Source organism: Sander vitreus, chromosome 17 (assembly GCF_031162955.1).
Source record: "Sander vitreus isolate 19-12246 chromosome 17, sanVit1, whole genome shotgun sequence".
NCBI classification, from domain to species: Eukaryota; Metazoa; Chordata; class Actinopteri; order Perciformes; family Percidae; genus Sander; species Sander vitreus.
This window is the reverse complement of record NC_135871.1, coordinates 18,861,378-18,885,635: the sequence shown is the minus strand read 5'-3', so window position 1 is coordinate 18,885,635 and position 24,258 is coordinate 18,861,378. Positions and strand designations below refer to the sequence as shown.

At 39.3% G+C, this 24,258-nt stretch overlaps 1 protein-coding gene across 2 annotated transcripts in view; it reads left to right on the top strand.

Moving 5' to 3' along the window:
• Positions 1 to 24,258, top strand: part of LOC144532507 (cGMP-dependent protein kinase 1) — a 75,251-nt gene that overhangs the window by 16,374 nt on the left and 34,619 nt on the right. For both annotated transcript variants that reach the window (XM_078273300.1, XM_078273299.1), the window contains exon 3: positions 13,008 to 13,121. In XM_078273300.1, coding sequence (XP_078129426.1) covers positions 13,008 to 13,121 — 114 coding nt within the window. The remainder of the gene's footprint in view (positions 1 to 13,007; positions 13,122 to 24,258) is intronic.

Here is a 24,258-nt window from a genome sequence, read left to right as displayed (position 1 = left end):
CACACACACACACAGGTTCACGTGATCAATTTGAAATGCTTAAATATAAAACCAGAGACATGCACCAGAGTTTCCCTCTACCACTCCCCACATTTTACCAGCTTTGACCCCAATCTGTCCTCTTTTCACCCATCTTTCTCTACCTGCTCATCACTTCTTCCTTTACACAACAGTCTTATCCTTCTTTGTTTCTCTGTCCATCTTATCTCATTTTCATTCTGCTTTTCTCTTTATATTCTCTACCTTTCTTTCCTATTCACCCCTTTCTTTTTTCCTTTCCTCTTCTCTGATTAGTGTGAGATGGCCTTTATTTTTTACCTCTGAACTCTTTCACACCACGGAGGCTGATGAATACACCACAGAGCAAAAATTAATGAGCAATTTGTCTATGATCCCTGAGCCTTCATCCCTCCTTTGTGGTTAACGGTGTTTTTGAGAGTTCCTCATCTGGAAAGACTATGAAAGCGGAGTGTGTGTGTGTGTGTGTGTGTGTGTGAGATATAAGAGGAGTGGAAGAAAGGCAGACAGACAAAAAGAGCTCACAAGCATCGTATGAGGCGAATATTCAACAAATGTTATGTTTAAAACTCCATTCCTTGTGTACATCAACTGTACTGCATTGAGTAATTTTTTTTCTTTTCTGTGTGTGTGTGTGTGTGTGTGTGTGTGTGTGTGTGAGAGAGAGAGTGCATGGGGAGGTGGTGGCCATAGACTTGGAGCGATGCTGAGTCTGTTGTAACTGGATAAGCTGTGTATTGCTGAGGTTCACATTGAGGGTACAAGATAGGGGACAAGTAATCTGCACACACACACACACACACACACACACACACACACACACACACACACACACACACACACACACACACACACACACACACACACACATGTTGGCTTGTTCACAGCACACACACATATACTGCATATGTGCATGTCAAAAATAGCAAGAAAAAGTTTCACATTCAGGCTGGAAACAACATTGATTACGTTTACATACACATAATATTCAGTTTTTTGCCCTAATTCCAAAAACATATGATAGTCCGACTAAGCTATTTACATTGCTAATGAAAGTTAATATTCCACTAATACGGTATTCCCGTTTACATGTATAGTAGCTGTGCAATATTCGATTTTTTTCAAAGTTTACCAGGGGTGGCAGACTTGTTGGACCATGCGAACACAGTATCTGTCTTTCATTCTTTCAACCAGCTTCATGAAAAAGTCAGCATAGCGATGTGTTCACATATCCAAAAACCTGTTGATATCCAAGTCTTTGATAATGTTTAAAAATAGCTGTGTTTCTCCTTCTTATCGGTCTGCAGCCTTGCAAACTGTTGGCTGGTTGGTTTGTGTACAGCAACCATAGCAACGCACAGAGCTGACCATAAGCTGTAAACAGGCAAGAGGCATATTCCGAATGCGCTGTATAAATGTCCAAAGAAAGGCTCTAAAACCCGAATAATACCGGAATATCCGACGTCTTAATCGGAAAATGCTATATTCAGAAAAAAGGCCTTATTCAGAATAGCCAACCGGAATACTGTTTATATGACCTGTATCAAATTCGGAATATTGTCATATTCGAAATAATAGTGGAATATTGGTGTGCATGTAAACATACTCAATGTTGCCTGAGGACAGTGTGACAATGTGAAGCTTTGGAGGTTGATCAGTGTTAGCTTTTATTGTAAAGCCTGAATACAGCGAGCTTGGAAAGGTTTCATCAATCTATGTCACTGGAGTCAAGGTTTACTGGAGACCTTAAGATAAGGGTTTCTTTTAAAATTACTTACCAACTTTTTATTCAGTCTCCTGTGTTAAAATGTATCTCTTTGATCTCTTTTTGAACTTTGATTGCCTTTGTCAAATGTTCTCCACCCCAATTCTTAGATTTTCATATAAGTTTTACAAAGTACAAATCACAAAGCTGACTTTGTGTGTGTGTGTGTGTGTGTGTGTGAATGTGTGTGTTACGTAGTGTTGGTGTACACGTACGCAGATGCAGCATGTTGCTTAATTAGGGTGACCAGATTTCCCAGAACTAAAACCGGGACACATTGTGCGTGACCGTAGTGCTCGTGCACGCACGTGCTTTTTAACGTGAACATGTGCCAGCCCAGGTCAGACATAGACACAGACAGATTAGACACAATATGGCCAACAGCACACATAGGCCTACTGCTCACAACATAATGGGGTATCTCAGTTAATATTCATTAATTTTCTAGTCATATAAATTGTCTTTTCAGGAAACCGTGACCTGTAGTAAGTAGCAGTGAGTGATTGGGAAGTAGCCTACTACAGCAATCAGAATGAGAGAATTAGATTTTTATTTCATATTTTCCAGAAATAATAATAACTGAACTGTACATACTGGGAAGTAATGCAGTCATTATGAAAACAAATTATTAGTGAATATTTTTCAAGAAATAGCCAACGTTTTGCGTTCCCTACTGTCATTGCCGATCTACCAAAACGGTAATTTGTCGACGGTCCCTGACACAGAACCTAGCGACAGAACAGATGATGAAGTGCTATGAAGCTTTATGTCGGATGCAAATCTCTAGCGATAATAATTGTAGTTGTTTTCTCTTGATACTCTGTAATAATGTCAACTTTCTTTGACCCTGATCACGTCATTGACCTGAATTGCGTTGTCGATCTTGAAAGAAGGGGAAGTTAATATCGAATATCAACTGAATATCAAACATCCAGCTAACTTCACCGCGATTAAAAAGCGACAGATAAGAAGAGGCATTGCAACGTTTATAAATACATTGCGCTGGCTGCACAGATTATGCAGACGCAAACTGCTACGATTGACTGACACACACACACACACACACACATTGTTAAAATCATATGCTGGACGCTTTATTAGTCTTTCAACATGGGTTTAGTTAATGACCGGGCTATAATAAGACCACGTCGGCTATGTAATCGCTGACAACCGGGACAATTTCATAGTGGGTGGTGTAAACCGGGACATTTTAGCGTCCCGACAGGCTTTTGTCAGGACTCGGGACACAACTCAAAATCGGGACTGTCCCGGTCAAACTGGGACGTCCAGTCACCCTAATCTTAATTATCTCAACTTTTTTAAACTAGGAAAAACAGCCTTGTCTTAAGCTTGATAAGAAAAGCTTGACATTATCGAAGGTATTTTAAAATGATTACATGAGCCAAGGAGGCTAAACTATTTTTAGCCCATTGAGCAGCATGTAATCTTCAAGCAATCGGAAAAAATGGAAAGTTAGAAATAATTTTTCAGCCCACAACATGGCTCTATGGATGTCAATGTCAATGTGTTGTCCTCCACTTTGGTTTATGCCTGAATACCTACAAAACTGACATTCTCATCGGCATTAGCTTCTCTTTGTGTTTAGTGCTAGTTAGAACATGTCAACATACAAAACCTGCAGAAAGTGGTTAACATTATACCTGCTAAACATCAGCATGTTAGCATTTAGCTCAAAGCTGTGCTTAAGTACAGCCTCACAGAGCCACTAGCGTGACAAAACTAAGTGACTTGTCATATGTAAATGCATACTTTTATGTATGAAAATACTCAATGTGTATGTTTGTATAACTATTTGTGTTCCCTCCACTCTGACAACACTGACACGGAATCCAAATTTCCCTGTAAATGCTTTCTCATGTCTGTAATGACACAGCCGGCTACTAAAATGAGTTGAGAGCAGGCTGCGGAAATGAGAGAGGTCCATTATTGTAGCACTTCAGATGCCATATTAATTTGTATTCTGATGTTGACACTGTCTAATTATGTCTGTCTGCATAAAAGAAAAGCTACAGTATGTGCACATGGCATGGACGCTAACTGCTAATTAAAACGCTGTGATTTGGTCTGGGAATACAAAATGATCATTTTCACTGCCCCCTACTCAGGCTATCAATCAGCTTGTCAACACAAAAGCCATAATCTGAGTTTTATGACTAGGAGAGTAGCAGTAGACTATCATAATGTCCTATTACTGCCACTGAATGAAAGTAACCTTCAGTGTGAGGCTGAAAGGCTCTAAAAGTAGACATGTGGCACTGCAGTGTGTTCTTGCTGTACCCCTGTCTCCAAGGTAAAATGATGTAAAAAGGATGAAACCAGCTGTCCCTCGTATCCTTTCGACTTACTTTTTTGTGTCTTTAGGTGTCACAGACCACTTGTACAAAAACTGCAGTGCAATTTCCCAAAGTGCCGATGGCAGGGAGCCCTGTGTGAGGGTGCCTGAGTTGAACTGAAAAGGATGTGAAGTGCTATCGTCTCAAATGATATGATGTTCAACAGTGCTCACCTACAGCATCAGGTGTCCGTCCACATCTTCCTCCCCTGCTGTCCCTGTTTCTCTTCCACTTGCCTTCTCACAGCTTTTTTCATTTCCTTTTGTTGCTCCTGCAATAAAAAATGGCATACGTTTAAGAGTGTTTGACGTCAGCTAGTTTGCACTAAGAGCCAACACGTAGAGCAGTGCATATAAACAAAACTCTCTGCTTACGTCAAGTTAGAAGGAATGGTGGAACACAAAAAAATGAAAGTGAACTGAGTGCACTGCAGCCATAACAGATGAAAGTTGCGCAACGCTAGTCAGTCAGCCAATGTTTCACTGAATTTTATTTTAGTTCAAGAGTTGAAAGTAGGTTTTGAGAGAAAACAACTGACATGACTACAACAAAGACCAATGATATTACCAAAGCATCTTGATCACATGCTTGTGTGCTTGCAGATGTTGAAATGATTTGGTACCACTTCTTACAACATTACTGGATTTCCGCTGAACGGTGCAGGAACTGCAATCTTCCTACTCCATCTTCAGATTTCTGAAGCTGCAGAAGGCTATGCAGACTGCTCCACAAGTTTGTTGACAGAAAGCTGATGAAAGTCAACAAGTGTATTTTTTTGGAGATGAGACTGCTTACAACATAATGGGGTATCTCAGTTAACATTCATGAATTTTCTTGGTATGTAGCCTACATATCTAAGAAATAATATTAAAAGACATTGAGTGAGTTTCGTGTGGGACCAACTTTATTTTTCAGAATTAAAGCATTCTTTTGGAAAATGCACCCACTTAACTTGTGAAAAACTTTGTGAAAAGGTATTTTTCATTGCATGGCACTAAACAAATTATTTGGAACTGCTGCCACAGGCTTGAACTAAAGTTATGGTAACACTTTATGGTAAAGGTACATGAATTATGAATTCATGCATGAATTAATTCATGATTTGTGCATTACGTCATTCCTTTATATCTTATGAATCATCAGGAATTGACATGAGTTCATAGCCTCTCATTCATGACCTCGTTTAACAACACATCAACTAAAGCATTAGGTAAGGTGGGTACATCATTATGCACAAGTTGTGTTCAATCAGAATTTGCCCAGTGATGACCACATGTTTTTTGCAGAAAAATAAATAATCATGATCATGCTTAATAAATCATAATTCCTAATGATGTGCCCACGTACCTAATGCTTTAGTTGTGTTCATGTATGAGGTCACGAATGACAGACTATGAACACGTCAATTCCTGATGATTCATGGGATATTAAGGAATGCAGTAATACATAAATCGTTAATTACATAATGCATAATAATACATACATCAATTAATTCATGCATTAATTCATGTACCCTTACGGTAAAGTGTTTCCAGTGTTATTCTAACCAACAACACACACAGACACACACACACACACACACACACACACACACACACACACACACACATATACACACACACACACACACACACACACACACACACACACACACACACACACAAATGTAATCTCATTTGATAGAGCAGATAGCTTCCCTATTGGAAACATTCATTCCATATATTTGTTAGAGGAGTGAATTTGCTCAAGAATCAATTTGTTGGCTGAAAACCTACTGTGAAATTGCGCACAGGTGTCAGCAAAATTGGCCCGTGTGATGAGTAGCGCCTTTAACGTGGGAATGGTCATGCGGTTCCTCTCATCAGTCCATGCGTTGTTCATGAGTGAAAAGATCCGCTCAACGGGAGCATTTGTGCCCGGTTAAAACCCTTTCACTGTCTATGGTTAAAATGACAGATAAGAAGAGGCATTGCAACAATGTTTACAAATATACATTGTAACGCTGGCTGCACAGCTTATGCAGACGCATACTGACACACACAAATTGTTAAAATCATACGCTGGACGCTTTATTAGTCTTTCTACATTGGTTTAGTTAATGATCGGGACATAATAAGACCACGACGGCTATGTAATCGTTGACAACCGGGACAATTTCATAGTGGTTGGTGTAAACCGGGACATTTTAGCATCCCGACAGGCTTTTGTCGGGACTCGGGACACGCAACTGAAAATTGGGACTGTCCCTGTCAAACCGGGACGTCTGGTCACCCTAGGTTAGCAGTATAAGTCAATTATTATAGCAATTTCAGCGAACTAATATCATACTATTGGCCTGGACTTGATAATAACACTTTTTAATTCAAGTGTATGATCATTTTGGAGGCTGTAGATTGTGGTGCTGTTGGACTGTATTGCATTATACAGAGAGGTATTTCTGCTATTTAGCCTGCCCTCATATAAATGGGGTAGTAGAAGTAATAGAAACACCTGTCAGCATTATAAACTGCAGCCTCCAAAATGATTTTAAAGTTGAATCAGCATCTATCTAAATCTGATTCAACAAAAATGTAACATTATAACCTTCATGAAGGTAGGATTCATGCAGGACTCTTGTATTAAACTGCATTAGTTTTAGCTAGGTGTACCTTATAAACTGGCAACTGAGTGTATGTCTATCAACTAAAAAAGATTTAAGAGCATCATGAGCTTCAAAGTTTTGTTATCCGATCAGGGCCAATAGTATGATATTCATTAGCTAATATTGCTATATTTGTGTCATACAGCTAACCATTCTCTATGCTTTAAGCTACAACTTAAGCTAAGCGATGATATGATTAGAGTAGATGGATAGCAGCCGCCTGCAGTGTATGGTAGAGGTTGTAAGTAGGATCAGATGTAGCTGTTAGACAGAGTTGCACCCTGCTGCCCACCCAAGATGCAGAACACCGACTTTGCAGGGTGACGTGCAGAGGTAACCATTCGCCGTCTAAAAATATCTTAACATTTGCATTCCACAAGTCAAAGACAACACACCTCTATACACCCACACTTTATCCCTGTTTTGGCAGTCACCAGCCATGCATCATCCTGCTGCTTGTATTCTTTCAGCCTGCAGTCATACAAACAGGGATTCTCTGAAACAACAACACTGAGTGTTTTGCATTTTCATTACTGGGGAGCTTTAAATTTCATATAAGATTCTCCCATTCTGAGCCACCCTCCCTGATTAATAACATAACAGTGCTCTTACTCTCTGTCTTTGTGTTTGTTCTTGCTGTTCTTGCTGTTCAAACTTACATCTGTATTTTCTTAAACTCTAGGGCTTGTTTTGTTTTCCAACTGGAGAGACAAATTATACATGCTTTGTGCTTGAACAGCAAGTCCTCATTATTGAACCATGGTCACAGTTCTGTGAAAGGGAGGAAACACCAATTTTTTAGCCTCAAACCCAAACACAATCGTTTTGACATCTAGCCCTTTCAATTGCTTTTCAATGAATGTAAAGCAGAGTGGCTGCATTCATCTTGCCGTTTGCCCAATGTGTTGATTCACATGTCTCATTTTTCATGACTGGGCAGCTACAGTGTGAAAATTTGTGTTTTTTGAGAGGTCACATTGGGTTCTTTGAAAATCAAGGTAAAAACACAAATAACTGCTCAGAGCTGATGAATCAAAGGACACTTATGGCCACTATTTATGACCACTATTTACATCAAACCTTTGAATTAGCTGCAATTTATGAGATCCTTTAAACCACTTTTTTTTTGCAGTGCATTTAAATACATATAGAGCACATGGTGAATTTTAAACCCTGGGATTTTCTGAACACATTTCAGTCCCTGATGAATTGATCCCACGCTCGACCAAAAAGAGCTTTCAGTCTTGTTTCTCCCATGGCTTTCTCCTTTCAACTTCAACTTTCAGACATAATGTGACTGTTATTCTCACAGACATATCATTGCTGACCTGAAGTCACTTTAGTGAAGTGCCAACGATAGTGTTGAACCACCTAAAACCTTCAGTGGTCATGACCCCATTTTTTCCTTTTTCCTTTATTTATTCAGGTCACTGAGAGCAATGCTCTCTTTTTCAGGAACGCCCTGATCACATTCACACAGTTACACATTGACACCTGGAAGCTGTCCAGTGTAACCCCAGTCTGATCTGCTGGCCACTGAGCACTGAGCTCTACTGGAGCTGTAGGTGTTGGGCACCTTAGTGGTGGTAATGAAGGAGTGACAAGCACTGCTTTTTACTTTCCCCATCCAGATTATTCTGCCAGTCCAGACTTTCCAGTCACAAGCTCGATTCCCTAACCTTTAGGCCACCACTGCCAGTTGAAGCAGGATGCAACATCTGCTTAATCTACTGTCAGTGTTCCTCCATTGCTCTAATGGATAGGATCGGGTAATCGGACCCCTGAGCAGTGGCGGAAGAACAAGGCCCATCAAGATGGGATGGTGGTTATATGTTATCCTCTAGGGATTTTGAACTCCCCCACATCCTGTTTCATGATGTCCATTTTGTGCTGCTTGAAAAAACATAAACTATCAATGAAAGAAGAGGAGGAAGAATTAAACAGTATGCTGCGCCTGACTACTCAAACTCCTTATTTATAGATGCAGCCTAATGGCCTCAGTGTGAAAGACACCATGTGGAAATCAACAGTCCTTTCATCCAAATGTATTGGGGGGTAGAGAACCTTGTGTCACATGCAACATGCAGGGGCACAATTGAGTAGATTAATTACAAAAATGCCTTTATCCTTAATCTAACCATGTCAATTCATTAGATTTAGTCTAAAAGACAGGAATCTTAATAAAAAAATAACATTTTTGGTTAGATATTCTTCAGATCATAGAGTATTATTTAAATCACTCCTGTTGATGCACATTTGCATCAACTTCTTATCAGTGTCAGCACCGGTGTGAGACCCAAAAGACGGCAGCTTTTTGATTTGGAATGCTGCCAGAATCACATCTGATCAGGAGCCAGAGGAAAGTCTGCTCCGAGGTCTGTCCTGATGCCCTGCAATGTGGACCACTGTGTGCATTCAAATGATCAGCCATTAACACAATACACCGCCTTAGGGGGAGAAGACTTGCTGTTATACATTGACAGGGAAAACCCTAATAGCATGTTAACATTATACATTTGGTATTTCATGCGTCATGAATGTTTTAGTTCTTCCTCTTTTCCATTTTTAATTTGCCTTTAGACAGAACAGTAAACAGCTTTTGTTAAATGGCTCAGTGAGATGTAACTGTACTGTACTTTGATATCAGATCGGCTGTCCAATGAAAGAGTTGTGTATTTGCCTGTGGTGTTGCTATTTGAATAAGATTTGAATAAAACTTGCATATGTGAGGTGAATTACAAGTTAATTTGGAGCTACTGTAATAAAGTATTTTGATAAAGCAGATTTTATTAGACACAAAAACAGGAAATGAGCTGGACCATGTGTTGGCTTTGGTGGATGGATTCTTGTGAACTTCTGAACAGAATTTTCTTAAAAAAGACGAGTGGAATTCAAATAACTGATTAATTGGATTATTTAATTGACTTGCAGTTCCCTCACAGCATGCAGTCCAGAACAAGCACTGTGCTCTAAATACTTGCCTCACTTAGGGATTAATTACAAGGCCATTCACAGGAAATGATTAGCTTTGTCCATAGTCGTGTGTAACCAACTGTTTTTGCTACCAGATGTGTGGTTGTCTTTGTCCTAACAGGAACCTGTCCACAAGACACTGCTGCCATGTTGTTACTCTTTTGCTGATGGATCAAAGGGAACGATTTATGCTTTGCTTATTAGACACTCTTCATACTGGATGTACAATTGATGATAGACATTCTCATTCACTCAGATCAACATGAACCCTTTCTACACCTGATTAGATGAAGGCAACAAACTCACTTTGGTCTTTGCCTACAGTTCTCCAATTGGAAGCCATTGGCAATTTTCTTCTAAACTATTCACCATCCATTGTCTATCTATTACACCCAGCTGTAATAAGGGCTCAGGAGTTTTGAGAGGTCACAAATAGGGATGGGTCTCGAGACCCGGTTCTATTAGGACCTGGTTCCAAATTTCTCAAAACATGAAAATCAATAAGGTCAGAGCTTATCGATAGTGCTATAGAGACTAGTGGATCATATAACGTTATGTCTAAAAATAGATAAGTGCGCAAACTGGAAAAATGATTTACGAGCACAGTATGCGTAAAGATCATATATGTAAAGACTAGCCTCCCCACCGCAAATCATTCAAAACGTAGTCGGACTGGCTACAGAGAGCACCGCTGTGTGGGCCGCTTAATCAGCTTGTTAAAACAAAAACAGCGACAGAGACAGAAGAAATCAACAGTCACAGACTTACAGTTTTTGCAATAAAAGCAATAATAGTTCTGTTTAATGGTGCAACGGACCATAGTTGATCCGTGGTCCGTACGGATCAACACCCGGAATGCATGTGAACCGGATTCCGGTGCCACTTAAATGTCTGCTCTGCGCTCTCTGATGCTCCGAAACCGACGTTATATAAATAAAAATTAACGATCCCCATCCCTAGTCACAAGTCACATCAGCATCTCATCACCCCTCACAGTTCACTAATTAGTATTGCACATATTTGTTGGGTTCAATCGATCCTAAATGGCTGCTCTCCAGACTTAATTCTTGCAGCAAAATTAAGCTCAGTATTTATAGTCTTCATAGACTTTGCATGGCTAGATTGACGCTACAAAAATGGTTTCAGCTATACTCAGTTAATGAAACGTTTTTACAGTTGCTCTTGTAAACAAGCAGCAGGGGTTCCCTCTTTCCTGAGAGAAATCCCGGGGTGCACAGAAAGTTGTCTTTTTTATGTTAATGAGTGTGAAGGAGTAGAAAATAGAATGCAAAATACAAGAAACTACAGTCTACAATGAGAAGTTTTGTATTTTTTCTATGTGCATTAAGAACCAAACTGCAAATGTTTCTGAAAGTAAGCAGTCCCGTGATTATATGTGCAATTATTACTAAAAAAGTAATATTTAAATCGATCTAAGAAAACTAAAGAAGGCTGATTGTGCCGCTATGGATGGGTTGTTACTCAGTTTTATTTTAACATGTACTAGTAATTTCAACATGAAATAGCCATTCAAAAAAGGCTTTTTAACTTTTTGCCAGAAGAGTCCCTTAGACCATTAGTTTTTTTTAACATTTGTGTCCCTACTAAAGAGCACCTTCATTATTTGGTTGAACTTCCGAGGACTATGGACCTTTTCTCTTCTAAATCTAAGGTAGCGATTATGAATACTTAAGCTGATAATAATGATAGTTTCCATAGGCACTGCATTGTTAAAATGATGAATGGCGAGGAATCCCAGTTAGTTATTTTGATCTCCAGCTGTTTCTCCATTCGAGTGGAAAAAGAGGAGAGTGTTACAGGAAGCTCAGACACAAAATGAGTAGTGAAAACAGCAGGGTAGTACATGTAGACATTAAGATGGTGACACACATGGTTAAAGATTTTCTCTGCATGTATAGTTTCATGCTGGGTGTTAATGGATGATGTACTGTTTACCTTTGTGAAAAAGGTGCACTAAAGTTCCAAGTGAAAAAAAAAATACAAAGTTGAGAAAATAACATGTCATGACACATGGCAAGTGTTTTGGAGGCTTTTTGTCTAAGGAGTTCCCTCTTTAACAAGATAATGTGTCAAACTGTTTTCTCTGTGGATGAATCGCCTGCTCTTAACATCTTGCCATATTTTATCAGTAGCCTAGAGCTGACTTTTCTTTGGGTTTTTGCTCTCTGTGAATCAGAGTTAAGGTACCGCTGGAATGCTGAGTTTCCAGGAAAGTGTACATGCTTGAAGAGGCTTGCCTTATACAGCGGCAGCAGCCATCTGGTTGGTTTGCTAAGACGTTAACATGCATCTCCGCAGCAGCATGATTGTAGCTGTAGTGTTTTTACCTCTGCCAAGGAGGTTATGCTTTCGGTTTGATTCGTCTGTCTGTCTGTCTGTCTGTAGGATTACAGAAAAACTATTGGCCTGATTTTCATGAGGCTTGGTTGAAGGGTGTAGCATGGGCCAAGGAGGAACCTGTTACATTTTGGAGCGGATCCAAATCACGATGCGGATACACAAATTATTTTTCACTTTCTTTAACATTGCAAAATAGAGCGTTAGTGCTGCACTCATATGGTGCAAACATTTTGAGATAGGGCATGCATTGGCGGAGGTCTGTGATCTTCGAGTGCCCTTCTAGTTTAGTATGTGGTTTTGTTGGCAAAAGAGTATTGTTATTGAAATTTATTAGATTAATAGGGTCAAAAGAAGTTAGTTATTCCTTAAATAGTGCTCTTCATATACCAGAAATGGTAGGTAATGTTGTTTTAATGCAAAAATATGTTTACTTTGGAGACAGATGTGAATAGTGACTATGTGAATCCATACATACTGCAGGAATAATGTTTTAGAGCATTCTTTGTGAATGGTCGAATGTACCAGTACTTACCTTAAGGCATACCATAATGTGGCTGTGAGTTATAGAGTGTTAAGCTTTCTTGCTGCATTGCTATTTAACAGGGCCAGGCACATGCCTGGTAGGAGGCCAGTAGCCCTTGGAAACTCCACATTGCAAAATAATGTTATTTTTTTCCAGCCCAGTGATTTAAGACCACCTTGGCTGGGTGGCCCCAAAAATAAGCAAAAGCCCTCAGACACCTATCATCCACTCCATTTCATAGCTGAAACTTTGTTTGCTGCAAATATTGAATGTAGCAGAGGACTGACACACTTGGCTTATCAGGCAAAATGAACGTGTAATTTATATAGTATTATGCTTAATGGCGTACCTGTATTTCTTTGCATGTTTCAGACGGGAAGGTGGAGGTGACGAAGGAGAGCCTGAAGCTCTGCACCATGGGGCCAGGAAAGGTGTTTGGAGAGCTGGCTATTCTCTACAACTGCACCAGGACTGCCACTGTCAAGAGTGAGTCTCCACAGACACCTGGAAAAACATCCAAAGTGCTCACATCAGTCTGTGTTGAATGTCCCCATGTTACCCAGTTGACAGATAATGTCACCTGTTCACACACACACAAACACACATTCACTGAAATCTGTTCCCTTGGTGTGGAGGATTAGGGGTCTTTCTGCCTGTAGGATATCAGTCCTACGTTGACACAGAGAGGCGGATCACACAGTCACTGTATAGCACAGAAAGCATTGTTCCTCAGTCATGATGAAACAACTATCGCCACTTTTGGTTTTCACAACACTCTAGTTAAGTGTCTTGCGAGACCCCCGTCAGCTGAATGTCAAGGTCTACTCTTTTATGTGTCAAAGCTCCAGCTATTATGGATGCACAGTGGGTGAATAGGTGGTCTATCAGACTGGGGATTTGAATAGTCAGCCTAACAGAGTAAGGAGAGGAGACTGAGAAAGGATAGGACAGATGGTGGTCTACGCACATTTGAGACCAAGTGTGTTAGAAGAGTGTGTGTCAGGATGAAAAATGTGTGTTTATGTAAGGAAGGAAATGGGAAATAGCTGGAAAATGTGTCTTTGGATAGAATAATAAATAGACAAAAAGGTGAGATGAGATAAGGTATGGGTGGTGAAAATTGTAATAAATGAATGTAGGTCTGGCCTGGTTGATTTTTGCTTGTGACCCAGGTATGAATGAATGAATGAATGAATGAAGGGTATGATAAAATGCATTAAGGGCAGGGGTCCCTTGGGCCTGTAGACAAGGGCAAGGAGGCGTGAATTGGAGTGTGGAGGAAACCAGGGTTATTGATGGTGGCAGCGAGGTTGCACTCCCCTTACTGACCCCTTTCATGTCCTGTGAGCCCCTATCAGTAACCAGCCAACCTAACAGAAACTCCCAGCTCCTGTTGCTATGGCAACAAATGCTCACAGGGAGATGAGCCAACTTTTATGGGATGAAATATTCCCCTTCCCAGAGGCGACAGAGTGTCTGTCTTTTTCTTTTGTATGTTCTTTTGCCTGCCACCAGCCCACCAGCATGTACTTCCTGCCACGATCTTTAGAAGTGTACGTCAGCGCATAGCTGGTGAGGTGGCTGCTTTATAAAAACTCTGCATGGAACAAATGATGTAATTGTCTACGTTGGCAGACGTGTGTTTACTGTCTAACAGGGTCAGTGGCACTGGGTCTCAGAGGGTGGTTGTCTTTGTTTTAATGTATGTCTCTAGACGAATGTACTGAGGAATTGTGCCCCAGGGTATTAGAGGTGGTGGCCTCCGTTGGAAATCATGCAACTACCTGATGAGTGTGCATTGGGGTTCAGCTTCAAATTAACACATTATATTTGATCTGCACGTGGAACCCTAGAGGAGGATATACCCTCAGTGTAATTTCAATTGACATTGAATGCTCTCACATATGCATGAATAACTACATCTCGGTAGAATATAGATGATGAGCCTGTTAATGTGGACTCCACAAAAATGTGTACAGTATCCCCCCTCCATCCTTTGACTGCAAAGGTAACTCAAAATATAATGACATTATTGCTAACAGTGATAATTAAGACATTATTGGAGTCTGTTGCCTATTAAGAAAACCAGAGCCATGCATGTGCAATAATTAAATTTAGAGAAATTATTTGCAGGTATGATTTGAACACACTCAAAGCAATCAAGAACAGCTCAAGGCTTTTTCACCACCGAGTGTTTAGGTAGCTGACATAATGATTACATTTGCAGTGTTTGTTTCAATTGTGGTGCATTGTGCAACATTTCAATTTCCAGTGACCGTAAAAGGAGCTTGATGTGTTGTAGTCCAGCTGCTTTTAGTCTTACAGCACCATAACAGCGATGCAGCATATTTTAGCCCATTTACTTAAATTAGTGCCAACCATTTCCAAGCATAGTACAGAGTTTTAGATTTTTGATTGTGTCTCTCCTATCTTCCAGGCATAATTTGGTTTCTATTAATTTCAGAACATTATTAAAATCACTGACTTGACATTGGCTTGATTTCAGAACATTTGTCACAGCATGTCTGTCTGCCGGCTTTCCAAATCAATCTGCACCTACAACAAAGGGATAACATGACTCAGAAAACAATACAAGCATACATACAACATACAACAGCATACAACAATACAAGATACTGTAGATGTTTTATAAACAAAAGAAACCTCAAAAGAAACATACATATGACAATGAAATTACTTCTGAAGTCTGTTCAATTAAAATAACAATATAAAAACAAAAGGCTCAGAAAAACAAATAGATAATACACTAAATCAATAATAAACGTTTCATTTCTAAACTGTTACAAAAAACTATGTGTTGGACCATTTTATGTGGCAAAAAGTGCAAGTATTTGTCCAATTACACAATTATAAGCGGATGTATTTCAGGGATGAGACAAGATTAATAGCTCTACAAAATAATATGAGGATTGGTTGAATTTGTATTAATTGTTGCATTTCTAGGCAAATTCCTGGAGGGACTGACAAGGATATTCGTTTTCCTTCAATCCCCATCCTTTTCAGCCTTTAGGTGATTTCATGTGTGAGCACTTGGTTGGACTCTCCTAAGAGAAATGGATCCTGTAAAGTAAGTCTGCCCTGACTTCAACATTTCGAGCAGTACTTACTCCTAGGCTGCGTAGTGTTCCCAACAAGTTCCACCAATCAATATGTTATGTTCAGTTTCAGGATACAGACACTTGTGTACAAGTGTAGAGTTATTCACACATTTGGGGTTAGGCTCTGCCAGTCTTTGCAAATGAGGTGGAATTTCACATGCAGCCTGAGAGAAAAATGTTGCCTGAGACATCCCCTTGCCATCAAATCCATATCAGATCATTTTTCTCATCACAATAGGAAGATGTTGGCCGAAGAGAGAAGAGGAAGAAAGGGGTAGGAGTGAGAGACAAAAGAGAGACGTGATAAATACAGGACAGCAGTGATAGCAAAATAAGGGAGTCGACTCAAGGGAAGCAGGACAAAATTGGTATTTTTTTGTCTGCAGACAGACAAGAGAGAGAGAGACGGTGGCCTTCTGCTAAAAAATGTCTTTTTATAGCATCAAAATGCCACTGCTTTATGAAGACTTGGACAGCATGACACGCTGCAATTCAGCATGGTGCGGCATAAAGCTGTGCAGCAGTTGACCGAAGTTGAACAGCGGGAAAGAAATAATTTATAGCAATATTGTTGTTGTGGCTCAGTCTGTTTCTTGAAAATCCCAACTTAAGCTGTAGAATCCAAGCATATATTTGCAAACTTCAAAATCATGGTAAAAGGGTTAACTCAGCAACTAGCAATTTTTTCCATTGACTAATCTGTTAATTATTTTCTTGATTCATTTTTTGCTTTATAAAATGTCAGAAAATAGTCGAAAATGCCTGTAACAATTTCTTACAGCCCACAGTGATGTTTGTCTTATTTTGTACAACCATCAGTCAAAAACACTAAAGATATTCAGTTTACGATGATATAAAAAATTAAGTAAAAGCAAATCCTCACCTTGGAGAAGTAACTACCAGTACAGTAGGTACTGTCTGGCTTTATTGTTTGAAAAAGTACTTGAAATTATTAACCTTAATAGCTGCAGATTACTTTGCTGTCGATCAATTTGAACAATTAATAGATAATTTTACACACTACACTACACAGTAGAAACGGTCAAACAGTAGTGCACTTTACTCTGTAGGTTTCATTGTTTAATTTAAAATTGCTAACAAGCCATCACCTGTTATACTTGCTCTAAATATGAACACACATTAGTCACAAGCACATGTTGTGTGGCATGTGGTCTACAGTAGCCTTTTCCATAGCTTTCAACCAGTAAAGTCAAGATTTTTGTTCCCAAGGTAAAGTATGAACTTTCACATTCCAATATAGTCCTTTTTATTACCAGCAAATGAAATAGAAAATTAGGAAACAATATTATGGCTTAAACAAATATGAGACCAGTTTGTGGCACTCACACAAAAGCGTATTGATCAGTCATAGTGGCTCTAAATGAGTGTTGGGACTCCTGACATTGTTTAGGACCAGTCCTTCCTCAGAGAGTGAGGTCACTGCCAGTCACTACTAACATAATCAGTGAGACTGACTATCAGTGTGCTCCATCTTAATGATAGTGGTGGAAAAAGCAGTCTCAGACGTTGTTGCAGAAACTCAGCTGTGCTCTCAGTTGGATCATATCTAATGCACACTAATGCTTTATATGAATAGATTATACTTTAAAACAAAACAAAAACAATGTCATTATAATTCATATTGAGAAGTACTTTGAGCATTTAGAGGGAGATCCGGATGAGGTGGAGAGAAATCCTATTCAGCTCTACTCATGAAGTATATGAAGTATTTACCAGCAGCGGGCGTGCACACACACACACACACACACACACACACACACACACACACACACACACACACACACACACACACACACACACACACACACACACACACACACACACACACACACACACACACACACACACACACACACACACACACACACACACACGCACGTATTACTAAAAATAACACTTCATATCATGGCATCACAGAAAGAAAATTAAGCCCCAGCAGCATCATTGTTCTGGAGACTTCTGAGAATGGCCCTTGTGATAGAGTTGTAGCTCAGCTGTTTAAAATCCCTTCCTTCCGCTGGGGAGTGAGCGAACAGTTGTCTTTCTAATCAATCAAAGAGAGGAAAATGTGCATGCGAGTGTGTGTAAATGTGCGAGGGTGTATGTGTAGTAGACTACTTCTGCTCAGTCTCAGGAATCACCCTGCCCATAGTGAGTGAGATAAGTTACAGGTTTGACTCTGTGGAAAACCAGGCAACAAGTTAAACATTATGACTGGTGGAGAATGGCGGCCTTTGCTGGGGTCTGTTGTGTTTAAATAATAAAACATGTTGATTGTCAATGTGCCTTACTCTTGAACTCTTATTAAGAAGAGCAGATTACCTAAAAAACATTCTTTCTGCACTTTAACATTTTTCACATGACTTGATAAGGGACTGAGATCACCTCCAGCCTTTCTTTGACCCGACAGTATGATTCCACAACACCAGTACCTAGTCGGGGCCTCCTCTCATTCTTGGGCACTGCTCTCATGTTGGATCTCACGCAGAATACCAAGCAACAGCTATTTTCCTTGCCAGCAGATAAAAATAACAGTATTTTATACAATTTGATTTCAGTGTGATAAAAATCAAGTTAGTGCAGCATGTAAAAACACCCTCCTTCTGTGCTTTTTGAAAACCAGAGTGAGCACTTTCACTTTGCACTTCAAATATGGCAATTTCCTATAAATTCAGCTGAATTTTAGAACACCGTTAGCTGTTCACCTGTGATTAGATTACCCAAGACGCATGTTAAAGAGCCTCTATTACGCCCAGCGGCTTGTTTGAATTTGTTTGACCAATCACAACAGAGTGGGCCAGCTGACCAATCAGAGCAGACTGGGCTTTTTCGGGAAAGCGGGCCAAGAGCTCGGACAGAGTGTTTCAAGTGGAGGCACTGCAGCAATGTGCAGTATGAGAAACATAATGTGTTTTTTTTTAACACCAAAGCATGTAAACCAATTCTAGTAGACCCCAAGAGTACAAATATGATGCTGGAAAGGAGTATAATAGGGGCTCTTTAATGCCAGATCTGAACAGGGCCTAAGATTTTAAACCGATTGCTTCTCTGTAATTGTTATGACAATAAATCATTTGCAACTGTAATATCTAAAGTAGTGGCAGGTCCAATCCACACATTATGTACTAAGGGACAGAACAGCCACATTTGCTGAAGAGGGAACACATTGCACGTAAATGGACAGATTACCTTAGAGAGTAGATGTAAGTATGTTTAGAGTATTAGCAGTATATAATGTATACCATGGAGGTTTAAAACCACTGCAGGTTTTAAGAAAAACAACAAATTATACTCTATGTTATGAACCTAGTGTGGTTGTGTGCGGAACAGAGAACCATCATTAGCCAGTGCTGAGCTGTAAAGAGTTGGAGGGAAGAGCTCTTAGAATCAGGAAAGCTAGTGAGTGCACTCTTAACGAGAAGCACAGAGGCACCATCTACTGTGCTGCTGTGTCTTTTCCAATTGTAAACTACTCACCACAATTAGAAGTGCAACCAAGAGCAAGGAAATGAGAGACTGACGTACATGCAAATGCATCAAATAATAAAATGTCATTACAAACAGGCATTACACATCGGAATTTAACAAGCAATTACACAAACAGAGCAATAGAGATAACACATATGAAATGACATTACATTGCACTACAGAAAGCAACAGGAATTACTTATGATTGGTAGAAAAACCAAGTAAAACAATTGTGACTGACATCATTACTGTCCGTAATGATGTCCAGACATTTTGTTGCAAAAGTTATTTTTCATTCATTCATTCCTTCTCTTTCCAACACCTCATGCTGATGTTTGCAGAAGAACAGGAAAACTATAATGCCATAGGATAACGGGTTTTATTAGATAAGTGAATACAATGCAGAAACAGGGACAGAAGAAGACGGAAAGAATGGCGTCGGAAGATAGAATTCCAGTGGGAGCTCATGGCTGCCATGGTAACACTGTTGCCAGAGTGCAGCAAAAAATCTGATGGTAAAGTGTTAATGGTGGCAGGGAAGCCCCTACCTAGCTGTTTGAAGTCGAGGTTGTTACTGCCTGTATTTTTATCTGGTGCCTATAACTTGACAATGCGACTTGTTTTAGTTGCATGAAGGCATTTGTATGTGCTTTTGTGTCTAGCATGTGTTAGGTGTGTGTGTGTGTGTGTGCGTGCGTGCGTGCGTGCGTGCGTGCGTGCGTGCGTGCGTGCGTGCGTGTGTGTGGGTCTGGACTGAGGGCCCCTGCTGCTGCTTTTGTCCTGATTCTCAGTTGGAGAGCAGGTGTGAGCCCGGAGCTAGAGGCTCTTCTGGGGCTCTAGACGGCTTAAAAGGTTAAAAACACCCAGAGAGAGGCAACCTCAGACAGCAGCAATATACAGTCAGTCAGTCAGAAAACAGCCCCACAGGTGCAGCTTTGAACAAATTATTTTCTTGTTTTATGCTAATAGGTGCAAGTGACAATATGGACAGGCTAATAATATGAAAATCTTGCTCTGGGGGAAAGTCTGTTTTACAAAATGATATTTGCTGGTGAAGTTATGCCCCCAGCACTGCTAAAGAACATGGTTCAGAAAAGCTGCTTCTCTTAGCAATACTGTGAATTAGGTGCTACTTGTCTGGAATCTTATACCCCATTTACACTTAACTTACTAAATGTAAATGCCTTCCAAGATGCAATCAAACCAGATGTTAAAAAGGTATAAATGCATCCGTCTGTCCACATGTATCTACGTCACTACGTGCTCTGTGGAAGTAGCCTCTACAGGGTCTGTGCGTGTTAATGGAAAGTTACACTGAAACTAGGTGTTGTTCTCCCTGTCGCTTGAGAAAGAGTCTAAGAAGATAAAACTTTTATCACGTGTGTTGATGTTAGTTAATGGTCAGTTATTAGTTAGCTAGCTGTTATTGCTAACTGCTAATTGTTGTAACTTACCTGCTTAAGTGCAAAAGCTATTTGTTTTCTGGTGTTTGTAGCAGTTTCAGATGCATTAATATCACCCTCTGAACTGGAGTATGGCAGACCCAGATTTGCAAGCGCATTTGTGGGAAAAGGTGGATTGCAATCAGATTTGTAATCTGGCCAACAGAAGCGCATATGTGTCTACGTGAAATGAAAATGCCTTAAATGTAATTTCTATTTGTTCGGGATACAAGAGGCTTAAAACTTTAGTGAGTAACTTTTTGATTTTGATGAACGTCCGTTACATTCAAGCCATTGCCAGTGAGTTGCTACAAAGCTAATTACAACTATCAGCTCCACACAACTCTCTCTGTATTTCTCAGAATGGCTATGTTCAGAAGATTGTGTCGTCCGGCAATTCAAGTGAAGTTAATTACCTCTTCTGAAGAGCCCATCACGTTTTTTAATCCTCTGTGTGCTCCTTGGCTACTAGCAACTGCATGGAGGAGGGGTGGAGGCGATCACGGAAGGCTTGCATCATGTGGACGCGCCGACAGTTTAGTTGTCATTGCTTAGAATTCCTCATGGGGGCGACAGAAACTAAGCACTATAGCTTTAAAATTTCGTGTAAATGGGGTCTCAGATATGGATAGTAATCAGTGGAAGAGGTTGGTTGGGAGGAACATGAAAGCTAATCCTTCACAGATGAAACATGTATGACCCACCTTTGGCTGTGTTGTGTGACAGATGTGGTGTCTTCTATCATTTATACACTATAATTCTTCTGCCGAAACATTTTGCAGATATGTTCACACGTCACACGTTTCCTCATTATGTTGATAAAAACATAATTCAGGTGGCATTACGTGTCTCTTGAAACACATTTATAAATGTAATTTCTCTGAGACAGGGTTTCAGGAAGAAAGTATGAAAAAACTAATAAATGAAGTATACATCTAGTGGTCCAACAAGGGCATTTAGAGATTGGATAGAAGATAACTGACAATATTTGCTTGGTCACAGATCTGAGAAAACGGTGGCTGCACCAATATTAAACTGCTATGGGAATGTGCTAATATTGGTTGCTACTAGCAACAGACTGTTAAACTGAAACTAACTGCTGGTGGCAGAATAAAAAACACTTTATATTGACCAGTAGGTTGGAAGTAGTGTGCAATGGATTAAGACACATGTTAAGTGACAAAGACTATCATGTGCTCTTGAAGTTGTAATAAGTTAGATGTTATATTTGAAACATGGCAGAATTGTTTTTTCCACACAAGATCCCTGAACAGAGAAAGACATTTGTAAACTCTGGGCCACTCATTCGTTTGATTATACATCTTTTCCTCCTATAATGAACAGTTCCTCCACAGATTTAAGAAACAGAGCTGAATGTAGAACTCCTGCAGAGTAAAGAGGCATCTTTTTATAATAATTACTGTCTTGTGAAAAAAATTAAGAAGAGTGGCATACAGTACACACATATACAGTGAGTATGTGCACTTATGCTGGCATGCAGTCACTCACTCACTCACTCACAGAAACATTTATTCATCACATTCTGGCAAAGCAGTGGGGGGGAATTATCACTCCAGCTTCACTGGGTATTTATGAGTGCAGAGATTTCATGTTTTTGCATCCACAGGTTGCAAAACATTAGCTTTGACTGACAAAAGGCCTGATGAAATTCAACAATGACACAAGTTATTTCTTGTTGTTGTTGGAAATTCTTTACTAGGAATAACCCCTTGAGATGTACCATCTCGTTTTAAAGGGGGTCCTCAACGACAGTAATACAACAATTTATGTATATATATATATATATATATATATATATATATATATATATATATATATATATATAATTAAACAAACCAAATGTAACAAAAACAAAGAAACAAAAAAGCAAAAAAAACTAAATATCAAATGATTAAAAACAACATCAGAGATCTCACTCCAAGCAGAGCATGATATTTGATCATTCATTCACAGATTACAGAAAAGTATTTATGTAAGTTATATATATATATATATATATATATATATATATATATATATATATATATATATATAATAAAGTGTGTACAATTGATACTATAAGACGACGGGGCATTTTTGAAAGATGATATGGATCTGGTAGATTCATTTCAATCAGAAGGAGCTTTAAATATAAAGGCTTTCTGAGCTATTGACTGTATAGAGTGTCTCAATTGAAAATTAGAGGAGAAAGGTACCATAAACTGTTTCAAATAGTGAGGGTAAATAAAATGTATACATTTAAAGATAACTGCAACCAATGCCGCATGTTGTCAGAACAAAACAAAAAAAACTCATACTTTGTTGCGATTTTAGTGTAGACACTATTCTCATTCATTAATTTATTATGTTGAGATAATACATGACTCAGTCCGACAATATGTGACAATGTGTGTTCCCAGGGTATTTGACTGCCTGTGCAGTACTCCACTGAACCAGCTATATAGAGAAATGTGTCATCTGATACAACCTGATACAACCTGGACCAGAGCCTAAAAATAACCTTCTTGCTGATGAAGAGCAAACACGCTTCATTTCCTCTATGTGATTTTCTACAGCCGGGCAGTCTAAAATTTATCAGGTTATTTAAATTGATTTCCTCTGTGGAAAATAGTTTCTGGTTGGTTGTATATAATGATGAGGACAACAAACAATTAAAATGCATCTCACAAACCGATGAGCAAAAGCAATTCATGCTGAAAGGTAATTTTTTATTGGTGTTCAGATGCAGTAGATACCAGCTAGTTTTCCTCGTTCTCCCTACATAGGAGCAGTTTTGTTTTTGTTTTGCATTGACGTCATCAGCTCAGGTAGCAGTACTTCAATCATGAAATTAAATCTGTGTAGAAAAGAAGAAATGAATTCCTTTGAATTACATTTTTTCTAACCAAATACAGGAGCCTGTTGAAAATTAATTGGAATGATTAAAGGCATTTAAAGAAAACAATATGTTAGTTTGCTTTATTTTTCTTTTATATAAACGCACTTCGTTCTTTCGTTTTCTTGTCTTGTCCACCATTCATGAACACCTAATCAAAGAGAAAGTTCACTTTTCTCCTTCGCCTATGACCCCCCCCTCCTCATTTCACCGTTTCTGTTTCTAGACTTCTAGATACCTCAAATGAACTTATGGAAATACATGGTATTTTACCATACAGCTATCACCATTTATTTCACTCATTTATCCCCGTAATTGAAATACTTGCACACAAATATACAGCGTTCACCTGTTTCTTCCATCCATTAGAGGTTTAAGATCTGCTCACTCTGCACCATGCATGACACCCTCCGTCAGTGATGTCATATATATATATATATATATAGATAGATATCTAGACGTCAGTATACTTAAGTCCATTAATCATGACTCATAAGATTGGATTGTACCTATCTCATTGAACGGTAAAATATATTAAAACTGCTGTACAGAACTTTCTAAGTCTCCTTATTTCCTTTACATGTTCCTTATGAATTGTATTTTTGCTGTGGTATTGAGCAGACTTCCCGTTTACATATTTCCCCTACTCGGTTGACCTAAAGTAGATTTTTTTCCTT